At 34.2% G+C, this 12,876-nt stretch overlaps 1 protein-coding gene across 1 annotated transcript in view; it reads left to right on the forward strand.

The window, feature by feature from the left end:
- The first annotated feature begins 8,110 nt into the window (after positions 1 to 8,110).
- LOC123556782 (ran GTPase-activating protein 1-like) overlaps positions 8,111 to 12,876 on the forward strand; it is a 35,661-nt gene continuing 30,895 nt past the window's right edge. The window contains exon 1 of the mRNA XM_045347757.2: positions 8,111 to 8,298. Coding sequence (XP_045203692.2) covers positions 8,184 to 8,298 — 115 coding nt within the window. The 5' untranslated portion in view covers positions 8,111 to 8,183. The remainder of the gene's footprint in view (positions 8,299 to 12,876) is intronic.

The following is a 12,876-nucleotide window of genomic DNA, read 5'->3' on the forward strand; positions in this document are numbered from 1 at the left end:
CACTAAAGACAAAGCTGGTATGAAAAAATACTTAATTCAATGAACATGTAGACATGCCTGTAATGTAACGCTAATTTTTATGTCAACTTTTGCGAACCAACGACGTTTAGACAAACTAGTCAAATATAGAGCTAACTACACTCAACAGAATTTCTAATCGGTCAGTTTATATTTATATTTGTATTTGCATATATCTGCACAAAATTTCACATGCCGACATTTGAATCGGTACTGCAGCTAATTATTAATTTATTTTTGGCGACACACGGCCAAAGTAACCGCATTAGGCGTTCTGACTAATATTGCATATTTTGCACGTGCAGGGCATGTGCACCAACATTCACGTGTTCGTTTACACTTTTGGCATTACTGACGAAAGTCCTACTAGAAAAACACATATCATGGTGAAATTGACACAACAGCAACGCGATCGAGCTGTCGGAATGTTGCTAGCCGGGACACATTTACGACTCGTGTGTAATTATTTTTGCAATTTCAAAAGAATTTTGATATAATTTGTGTGTTGCTGTTACTTTGATGGTTATTTCAATTTTTAACCTTATTTCCTTTTACAAGATCCTTCAGTCGTTGGTTATCTACCTACCGCGCTCTATTGGTAAAATTTAACCAAAGTACAATTCATTGAAATGACCGATTTTGAATTTTGTTGTGTAATTCAAACAGCACGGGCGCGTTGCTCTTTTGACAATTTCACGATGATATGTGTTTTTCTATAGTAGGACTTTCGTCAATAATGCCAAAAGTGTTCATTAACACCTGCATATTGGTGCACATGCCCTGCACGTGCAAAATATGCTATATTGGTCAAAACGCCTAATGCGGTTACTTTGGCAGTGAGTCGGTCAAAAATAAATCAACAGTTAGTTGCAGTACCTATTCAGATGTCGGTATGTGAAATTTCGTGTAAATACATGCATTATTAACAAAATAGTAATACAATATAAACTGACCGATTAGGAATTTTGTTGAGTGTATTAGTTCCGGAACACACTATGCCCATAATACCATGTCCAATGTAAGCCTTAACAATCTCTACAAAGACCAAATGATCATCATCACAAAAACATCAAATATTCAATCGTTATGCTTATTCAACATTAAAAGTATATGGAATCACACCTATTTGTACGTTAATGCAACTGCACATTTTAAAACACTTGCAAGAGTAAATATCAGACTGTAAACAAACAGTATTGAGAAGATTATAGTCCATATAGGTACACATTTTCTTAAAGGCGTACTCTAGAGTCTCTGTATTCAAGGGCAGATAACTTTTTTTAATACTGGTGATCTATGACTTTTATTGTATATCTTTGTTTCTTAGATGATTGTCCTTCAATATTCAAAGTTTGAAGAAATTCTATTATTGGGAAAAATTTCGCCCATCCCATAATTATAGACTCTAGCGTACGCCTGTAAAACAAAATGGTATCAGAACATAGTAATAATTATAATAATTCATGCAGACGGTTACACTTAAGACAGAACTAATTGCATGCTGACATACATAAGGTTAGTTTACTTATATGACCATCTCTGCAAGGGTCTCCGATCCTTTCAGTCTTCAATGCTTTGTTTTTATTTATACAGAGAATGTTAGAACATTGTAAAAGTAAAAATTGTATGTTTGAAAGATAACACTTCTTTTATTATTATGTTCATATAATGCTCAAAACAGATTTAGTACAGACATGCATTGTAAATACATAAATACTGCCTGTGCTGTTTTCTCTTCTTGTATTTTTTCTGGAATCTGATTTTCCCTCATTTTTTTATTCACTTTCCAGAATTTCATTTTTCACTGGCCATTTTTTCCAAAGTCCCTGACAATTCACTGACCTTGCAAAAAAAAGTTTCCTGACTTTTCAAGTCTTAAATGAAAATCCTGAAAATACTCGTCCAAATCTGCTTCCGCTAGAAGTATGTTGGTTCATAACTGCGCAGATTTTCAATGTAAGAAAACATAATTTGAGCCACGCCATGAGAAAACCAACATAGTGGCTTTGCGACCAGCATGGATCCAGACCAGCCTGCGCATCCATGCTGGTCGATAACAGTTTATCTACTTCCAATAGGGCTTGAAAGCGAACAGCATGGATCCTGACTAGACTGCGCGGATGCAAAGCCACTATGTTGGTTTTCCCATGGTACGGCTCAATTTTGATTAAATTTTCTATTTTAATTAAGTTATGTGTTAGTGTGCTAAATGCTACTGTAAACTACTTTTACTTTTCATTGTATATATGTGTAACTCGATGTGCCTCTACTAATTTTGCACAATTTCGTCGAGAGGTAAACTAAATTTATATGTATGTTAGAATACAGAGTTCATGTAAAAGGAAGCAGAAAAAAATGACCAAAAGATAGAATATAATTACAAATCATCTATTCCAATCATTTAAAGATATTGATGAAATAAATGGTAGCCCAATTGTATTTAAGCACATAAATTGATTGAAACTCATGTACCTGTATTTTTTAATTAAAGGTGATTTACTTATGCTCCTTGCTCAACAATGCTGAAAATAACCACACGTGTTTGGTACTAGCATCAACTAAAACGTCTTTTTCAGGTCAGAAATATTTTCATTGCAGAACAGTTTTGAAATCAAAGGATATAGAGGGGTCTACATGTATGGCATATTAAAAAAGACAATAAGAGAACTGTATTAATTTCAAGTGGCAATCTATAGAGAGCGGTTATCTTACTTATGTATGTATGCGACCATCTGCTTCGTCAAGTATACAACAGTCAGTCATTACACTCTTTGTCAAATCATTACGTATTTTGCCTTCAACCAGTGTACATGTAATAATATATTTGGTTTCTAAAATATTCTACATATTTCTAAAATCTTTTTACAGATTTTATTCTAAAATATTCTACTGTTGTTGGCCTAGACATATTTTCATTATTGTTGATTTAGTACTATTATTATATTATAGTTATATGAATGCTTAAACTCGTAAAAAAATAAAGTAACATCATGATACAGACAACTGGGACAAACAGTGGAACGGTCCAAGCAGCAAGCATCACCAGGGGGTTTAAACCGAATAATTGGCCACAAACTCACTATAAATACCCACTATATTCCAACGTTACATAGCAGATTTCAATAAAACTAATATCTTTCAGATGATTTCCCTGTATTATTGCACGTTATGGTTATGGTATCGTGGCGCCCTCTGGAGCAGTATTCGGAGCATACGTACGTATATAGCTCTCTTCATGAACGTCTGATATGAATATGACTACACGACGACTCGGTGCAGCATGCATTTCTTTAAGGCGACTTAAAATGTGAAATAGATGGGACCGAAGCCAAATTCAGTAACAGCAGAAAAAATGCCCGAGGTAAAATTACGCGTTATGGCTACATTGATAGTCACCATCATTTACAATAATGGCACACGTTTGACACAGATATATTGCGGCCATGCGTGGAGTGAGGTGGGGAAGGGTAGAAAAGGGAAAGGACTGTCAGGTTTCCTACGCTACTCCTTCCACCTAGTGATTCCTAACAGATGTGATACAAAAAGGTGCAAACAACTAACACCTTAAATCCCATAGCTGCAAAATATATATACATAAACTGTTATGCAGAAGGGAAGATGTTAATAGGGTGAATACAAAATAAAAGCAAAAAGATTTGTATTGGAATTATGGTGTAAGCATTGGTAGCCAATGCTTACTACTAGTATATGAGAAGGTAATGTGTTCCGCTTAACAAATGTTCTAGATGGTATCTGAACTGCCAGATGATTGTAGCGCATGTTGGTCTAACAATATGGATTCTGCAGATATTATAACACACACACACACGCACATACACACACACACACACACACACACACAAACATGCGTTATCCCTACATTTATAAAAGAATCGTTCTGCGAACGAAGCGAGCTAATAATCTTCCCAATGATGTTTCAATTAAGTTACAAGGTACAGTATGATACGACAACTTAATGAACTAAGTAATCCTCTAGCATATGCATAATGCACCGTTAGTATCGTTTGTAACATAACGCGTGTATGTGCCCTCATGTAATACTGAAACTAGAACGGAAATCCTAGGACTCGATGTTCTTCCTTAGTAACGAACAAAGACTGTTATATTAACACTATTACGTACTTATAATATTTAAAAAGGCATATGCCGCTTTTCATGGAATTGCATGTCAGTGTATCTATCATAGGAGGTTCGGCCAATAGCTATTCATAGCTAATGTTATTATGTTTGAAACCCCGACTTTAAATAAAAATTTGTATCTTGTATCTTGTACACCACCATACGAACATTTACGGATATCTCTAAATTGTATTTTGGTACTTGTAACGTACACGCATGTGTACATGTTGAGTTTTGCTCAACCCGGTGACAGAGGGCGTGAACGGTAGCATTTCCACTACCGTCCGTGAACAGGCTAAATACATGTTCATTTTTATCATACCTCACATTTATAAAATGTCCAATGCAAATTTCCTTTTAGTTTAACTTGAATGATATATCGTATTCTCAAGTGATTTAATATCTCATGCGCAAAATCGTTATTTTCTTTTTTCTGTGCATGTGATATGATCCGTAATTTAATATCACATGCGTAACAGCGCTATTTTGGTTTTCTGCGCGTGTGATATTATATTATCATATCTCCCGTTGGTTGATTAGACTGCAACGATCAATTTTGACGAGGCGGTTACTAGTATTTATCACATGTTTGACGTCGCGGGCGTGTAATAAAGCCATTAAATCAAAAGGATAATAGCAGAGCTACCGGCGCCGCGAAGCGGCGCCGACAGCGTCGCATTACGGTTAGACGTATGAAAAAGAAAATGAATAGAGAGATCTAACTGTGTATACTATCGAGTTGAAAATTCGTGGTACTTTTTGGAATCGGTGTTGTTCGGATTTTTTCAAGTACACTATGCACATAGTAATTAATCAGTAAAGACGTCAGTAGACGCTTACTGTTTACGGTTGACAAAAGCGTCTCGTTTACTGATTTGAATATTGAATAAAAATGCAAATGAGCGTTTGATAATAAGGAATAAGTGCTAAATACATTTTCTACGAAGAAAAAAGAAAGAAAATACAATATTTTCATTTTGAAACGACCTTCGTCACGCTGCCATTACTGAACTTTATTATATATACTTATATTTGTCCTGTTGACGTCATAACTCCACAATGATGTAGTGGTTAGGGAGTTCGCGTTGGAATCCAGAGGTCGTGAGTTCGAACCACACCTGGACCGGATTTCTTTTTTAAATTCCTTTTTTTTATTTTTTTTTTTTTTTTTGTATTATTATGAGTTTTGAAAATATTGTATAACTAAAGTCATTCATGCGAAATTTAACAAGTGATTAGTTTTGATGTCAGGTTCCAATGTAGTGCCTGTGCAGTAGTCAGTAGACATAACTTTTTAAAAAAGAAAAGCTTTAGGATCAAAATATACAGGCATCGAACTGTGAAAAGCAAATACTGCTCTTCTCCCCGTTCACATACATTTCATCCGTTAGCTTTAAAATCACTGACCAGAGTTTATCAAAAAAAAAAAAAAAAAAAAAAAAAAAAAAAAAAAAAAACTATTGGCGATGAATTATCAATAAACATCAAAAAGGTTCTTACTACCATCCCTATTCTATAGTGCTAAAAGATTAACCATTAAAAAGCCATAGATTGTTAACTTAGAAGTTCAGTAAATAAACAGGGGTTTTCGAGAATTTCGGCAAAACACTGTTTTTCTCTAGGTAAAATTCTAATCATTAACTTTCAAAAATTGGTAGTCTTTTGGGTTTAAACAAGCTTTGTACAGTCATGTAAATGATTGTAATTTTCCCATACCAGGCGTCTGTTATAGCAGTATTTTTGACTGAAAGTTGGACACATTCTTCCTTCCAAAAAGAGCCAAAATTTGACAATAATGACATTTAAAAGAATTACAATAGTCATTTCCAGGATTACATAAATTCTAATTTCTATTAACTTTGGAATTGGAACATTAACTTTTTACATTATGTCCTCATTGCCAAACATTCACACGCAAAGACACAGAATTCCTTTGGCTATTGGCCTAATGAGATTCAGTTAGGTTTGAAATTTTCAAGGTTCAAGCTTTTCAATTTGAAGGAGTTATCATTTGTGACTGGTTTCCAGTATGATAATAATTTATGTAAAATTGTTGATGCAGTATGTTTTAATTAATAAGAATAACAGAAATTATTCAGATACGTTTTTTTTCTTTATCTTGGTGCAGATGTTAATCTATATCGAACTTTCTTTTGATTATATACAGAATATCTTTTGAGTTTTCACATGTCAAGAATTAATCTTGATGCAGTCTAAAACACGCATTCAGATATCATGAATTATCATTAATACTTATAATTTTAATAGATCTAATAGAACATAAACTTCCTAAACGAATCCATAATTCCAGGTAATTCCAGCACCACTCCTTTAATTTTTAATGGGCACTGGTGATTTTTCAAGGGAGCTCTGTCTTTTCGGTAGCACCTAATTTCATATTACACTAATATACAGTAGTTTAATTAAGAAATAATAAATCTGTTCCTATATTTTATCAGTTAATAAAATATGGGCAGGAGTTTGGATGCGTAATAATTAAATCACGAGTGTGTAGCACGAGTGATTTAATTATTCGCATCCAAAAGACTGCCCATGTTTTATTAATTGATAAAATTATTGGAACAGAATTATTATTTCGATTCTAACAACGCAAATAATTCGCATTTTACAGTACTACATTTTCAGCGTAATACGTCATTCGGGTCATATGCTGTTACAATTTACCCCCTATGGTCAGAAAGTGCTGTATAGCCAATGGAACGTATAGATATTTGTTTCATTTCTATCAGAATTTTGAGAGGTATTTATGAATTAGTAATCTAACAGCTCGCAAGCTAATTATGAAGAGAATCATCAAATTAGGCGTGTTGACCCTGTGTTACGAGTTAGGAGCTTAACTTTATATGACGTCACATCATGATGACGTCAGACCTTATGTCATATGTTTATGACGTCACCGCTGAATCATAATTAAGCTAATTGAATTCGCTCGTAGAGATCAAAACGTATTTTACAGTCCTACATATAGGTCAGTATGACTTTTTATCATATTTATGTTTTTGATATGATGTTTTCAACCGTTTGGCCCTGAAATAAATCGTATGTAATGGAACTGAAGAAGAATATCTTATTCCACAATCAATGTGGTGGGGGTGGGGGGGGGGGGGGGGGGATTGTAACAGTCAACCATATTTTATCGTAGATTCATGTATAGGCGACTTCGCTATATATGTTTATATAGCAATTGCTGCGGATCGTGTTAGAATAAAGTTGTGACGTCGACGTCATTTATAGTATAGGAAACGTTGGTACAATTGACCTGTTTATATAGTAATAGAAAGAAGAATTTTGTTTATGTTTTGACAGGAAAAGCTAACATGTGATAAAAAGAATATTAGGCTACATTTGTGACTTCTCACATTGAATTTATTAAACTCGTTGAATAAAGTTGATAAAATGCTCGACAGAACCTCGCATTTTATCATTTTATTCAACGAGTTTAATAGTCAAAAATTTCGAAAACAACCTTTTATCAAATTTTGAATCGAAATTATAATCATCGGATAGGAAATGATCTAAGAAACTGAGCGCTCATACTTATACGTTTCATTTAGAAATAAGAAAGTTATTGCCATCTTTCGAATGTTACTGCATTCGGTTTCAAGAATGTACAGTATTTATGTAATAAGTCGGTCAATAGCTATTCATAGCTAATGTTGATTTGTTGTGCCATACCGACAATAAATAAAAGGTATTTGTGAACGTCTCTGCTAAACCTACCATATTTCTCAGAAAATTTGCCACATATCGGAGTGCTCTGTAGTAAAGACACCTATATTTATATATTGTCGTGTTGGGTGACCTCATGAAGACACAATACTTTTTTCAGCAAACCCTGGGTCAGAATATATTTTCTACGATATGGCTTGAATTTGGTGGTATATAACCTAAGTACAATTTTCACAAATAATATGTTCTTCTTCGTCACCGGTCCATATCTGCCGCCATATCCGGTGAAACTCAAATATTTTTTTTCCTATTTTTTCTTTTAAAATAAATGAACCATGGCTTCAGATGACATTGCTGATGTTACAAAGAGACTTGAAAGCACGAAAGTTGACGAGAAAAATCTTCTGAGCTTCAAGGGAAAGGGACTGAAGCTGAATAAACCGGAGGATGGTATACAAAATAAAACCGCTTTTTCAAAGTTTTTGTAGCAAGTTAAACATCATAGTTACTTGCATGATAATATAGCTTTTTAATGTAACAACATAAGAACATAGTTTTGACAAGTTATTGTGCCCCACTTTGATTTGATTAGGTCAAAGAAATTGGTTTATTCTATACATTTCCAGGGTTCCAGCTGTTTTGGTCTCGCCAGTGACGCCATGCGCGACAAAATATAAAATCTGGTGCTAAAAATCTTCAACTGGCGAATTTCATTGGCGCAAACAAAACAATCAGCGATCTGATCTTTCTCACTGATGTAATAATGGATAATTCAGTATTTAGCAATACACAAAGAAAATGGAAGTGTCTATCGGCACGTCCATCGTGCCGATTATTTTTCTTATTCGCACGACGGTCGTGCCAATTAGTATTCTTATCCGGGTGTTTTGGTAGCGTTTTCTATTTTTTGCATAAGGTATATCTTAAGTTAAAAATAATAGCTGTTATAGCATCATGATTAATTGAATAATTCATCAATTGCAACAAAGAGCTATAAAATAAATAGATTGGCAACTTGAAAGGCATATAGAGCAAATCTCGCCAACCTTCCGTGACAAAAAAGCGAGATCTCGTTACCGGAAGTGGCGCTTTCTCCACGCGCCATTTTGTATGCGAAAGCAATTATTCATAGGTAAAATAATTATCACCGTATGACCACGCTTCTTTCGATGGCAAAAAAACCCCGGTACTTCGTGTCTTAAGACCATTTCTCATTAAACGAATTTTGTTTTAGAAGCTAACATGTATTTTAAATGTAGTTTTAAAGGTACAAATTGTAACTGCATGCTCGCCGATGTTTGTTTTTAGTAAGATAACGCCGAATCACGCTCTGACACGAGCTCACGCGAGATTACAGCCAGTTGCCATTCTGTGTATTTTATACTTCTTTGATTGCAAATAAGTCAAAAGAATGCAAAGAACACATATATTCTTGCATAATTAATAACAGTTAGTTAGCATACCTTTATGCCATTATTTTACTTTTCATATTATGTTTTTAATCAAATAAATCGTGTGCAAGTGATTCAACATAATGATGGTAGGTGCATGCAAAAATTTTACCTTATGGAGATCTGATAAGTCTTTAAAAAATTGTTCCCGGTAGCATGCTAAAAAAAATAGGGTAGGTAGGTCCGATGTTTTAAAATTATTTTTTTAAGAGACATTAGCAAGTTGATTTCTAACAGGGCTTTTTCAGGGGGTTTTGGGAAAAAGGCCCCTGGTCATATTGGGAATTTTTAACGCGGTAAATTGTCAAATTTGGGAAAATATACTGACAAATTAAATGAGTTTTTAATTAATATATATTAGTTTAAATCTTCAGTTTCAAATTTTACTGGTAGTGTATCCCCTTGTGAAATTTTGAGATTTTTTTTTCAGGATTGTGTTCCAATATTGCCTAAAAATACAGTAACTCTTTATTTGTCATGCTAAAATTTTTGTTTACAGTTTGTTTTCACCAAAGTTATAACTGAAATTATTCAAAAAGTAAAATGGCAAAGTGTGTGTATTTTCGAGTGTAAAAACTGGGTCGCGAAAATATGTGACAATTGATTTTAATGGTATAAGAACTACCTGTCAACATGTTTTCGGTACTTTATTCAATTAATATAAATTTTGTGTTTTTATGCATTTTGAGAGGTTTTTGCATACAAATCATACATTTCTTCAGAAAAATCTTGTAATTATTTTTTGCCGAGGTTGTAGACGGTCATGTTACTAAAAATAGAAACGAGTTGGTTTTTCCAACATTTTGTTTGATTTACTTGGCAAACAAAACTAATTGTGCAAGAATTATTACTGAAAAACAGAAAGTAACTGATTTCAGTTGGGAAATTCTTCATTGGATTGGGAATTTTTTGCTCCAGATTGGGAAAAATAGAGCATATTTGGCATTGGGAATGGGGCCGAATATCGGCCCCGTGAGATAGGGTGAAAAAGCCCTGTCTAACATCACTGACCATGTTTAAAGCAAAGAAGTATATTATAGCTGTTTGTTAAAACAGCATTCCCACTGACTTTTTGAAAAGTGGGTACATGTACCAACATACTTTAGAAAATGTGGGTACATGATAAAACGTTGGGTACAAACCATGCAAATTGAAAAAAAAGTTCCAACTGAAACAAAATTATAAAGAAGTATATGGGAAGTGACACTTTTATTCAGCCTGTATTAATGACAGTGGTTTGTTTTAAACATGCACCACAGGGATACATCTAAAAGTCACTTCTCCTTATAGAAAAGTGGAGAGACTTCTAGTTGAAAAATAGAAATTTATGAACATCATTTTTAACTCAGTATACACCCCCCCCCCACTCCACACACACCAAGCAAGCTTGTGAAGCAATTTGAAAAGATGGCTATAATTTTCTTGTTTCAATATGGATAAAAACTATTGATGTGACCCTTCTTAGATACATCATTTTCCATGCAAAGAGTTTTTCTTTATTCCATAATTCTGAGAAAAAAAACCCGTCTTCAAAAATTCAAGCAGACGCTGATAAGTATAACCCGCCGAGTTTTTATATAATTTTTTTGCTGCTATATCTTGCTGCAACATTATAGCAACCAAAAATAATGTTATAAAATAAAAACTCGGTGGGTAATATTTATTTAGCATGAACAGTATCGGACTCGAATAAAAATGAAAAATTGCCCGATGAAAGTCAGTCCGCAACCGGTCAGTTTGTAAATATTAATAAACAAGCAGCTTACGAGTCTTTCTTTTACAATGGAGACCAAATAATTGTGTAGTGGATGCCAGCTGACCGCTTAATTATTCAACAACTTGTTGAAAAAAACGTCCAAATTGTTGTTTTTGCACTCACACATGTTGACAATTATCGGAAAGTGTCGAAGATGTAACTACGTCGTTGATTGGCTGAATACTATCACGTCTAGTTTTACAAATTATTTGATTCGCTGTCACAGTTCTCGCGAAAATCTCACCAAGTACCTTGAGTAGGCGGAGCTTAAATTATGCCATCGGCATGTAAATTCAACTCGTCTTGACATGTAGCAAATTGTCAACAGTGTGTATTGCTGTAATTTGCGTGTACGGATCAAAAATAATGTCTGGTTACTTGAATTTCGGCTCTTTATCGACGAACAATGTATTTTCTGTCAGATTTTTTACACGTGCATTGTACCCGTGGAATTTTAAAACTTGCGTGCAAGTGACTTTTTATGCGTGAATTACGCGGATTTTTGCGTAAATGGGAATGCTGTAAAGCATAAAAAGTGCAGTTTTGCAACTTTTTGTTAAAGAGTTGTTAAAAAAAAATCTCCATGGAATAAACGGAAAACTTCAGAAAAGATAAACTAAGTTTCACATATGTATACAGTATTTTCAGTTGTATCAGTAACGAAAATAATCGACATAACTTTCAGTCAGGATCATCGTGCGAATAACGAAAATAATCGGCACGACTGTCGTGCGAATAATGAAAATAATCGGCACAACGGTCGCGCGGATAAGAAAAATAATCGGCACGACCGTCATGCGGATAGCCTCTGCCTTATTACCAATGTGTTGATATCGAATTACACCTTGGGGCATAATTTAAAACTTGGCCAAGACACGAGAGTATTCATTCAAACAAGATTTATTAGTAGTCGATCTGATTTGCCAAATTTCACCCTGCCTACTTCTACAAAAGCAAATAAAACGAAATATATGCTGCGCGGTTTTCTTAAGCTCCACCCATTTTGTTTATGCTAAAAACGCGTGATAAATTTACAAGTTATTTTTAATATCCAGCCAATTCGCCAAGGTAATGGTCGATCACGAGAACCGAAAAAATGCTGGAAATAATGATAAGTCAAAGCGCCCGCAAAGAATTAAAAAATATAGAAAAAATTATATGCAATCATAAAACTATCTGTATTAGATATATATGCGCAATTGTAAAATATCCATGTTTAATAAATCTACGCATTTGTAAAATTTCAGTCGAGAAGAATCTTTGAGATACAAATGAACTAAAGCATTTCTTTCACTGCCCAAATGTATAGCATTGATACTAATGAAAATGTGATTCCCATGCAAACACTAAGACGTGTCCATTTCATGATAATAGATTAGATAGAATAACAATTCATATTGCTTGTGCAATACTTTGCAAGTAAACATTGGTAAATGTCAGTATTAATTTTGTTTCATTTTGTAGTTTTTATTTGCACATATGTCTTTAGATAACATATGTTCATTATATGTTTAGTACATTAACTTATATCACATAAATTTTATTATAGTATTTTATACGCCCGAAGGGAGGTATTATGTTATGGTCCCAGTGTCCGTCCGTCCGTCCGTCCGTCCGTTAGCAATTTCGTGTCCGCTCTGTAACTCTTGAACCCCTTGAAGGATTTCAAAGAAACTTGACACAGATGTCCACCACACCGAGATGACGTGCAGAGCGCATGTTTTGGATGTCTCATTTCAAGGTCAAGGTCACACTTAGGGGTCAAAGGTCATATGAGTGTGTTTCGTGTCCGCTCTGTAACTCATGAACTGCTGAAAGGAT

This window comes from Mercenaria mercenaria, chromosome 5 (genome assembly GCF_021730395.1).
Source record: "Mercenaria mercenaria strain notata chromosome 5, MADL_Memer_1, whole genome shotgun sequence".
Classification (NCBI taxonomy): domain Eukaryota; kingdom Metazoa; phylum Mollusca; class Bivalvia; order Venerida; family Veneridae; genus Mercenaria; species Mercenaria mercenaria.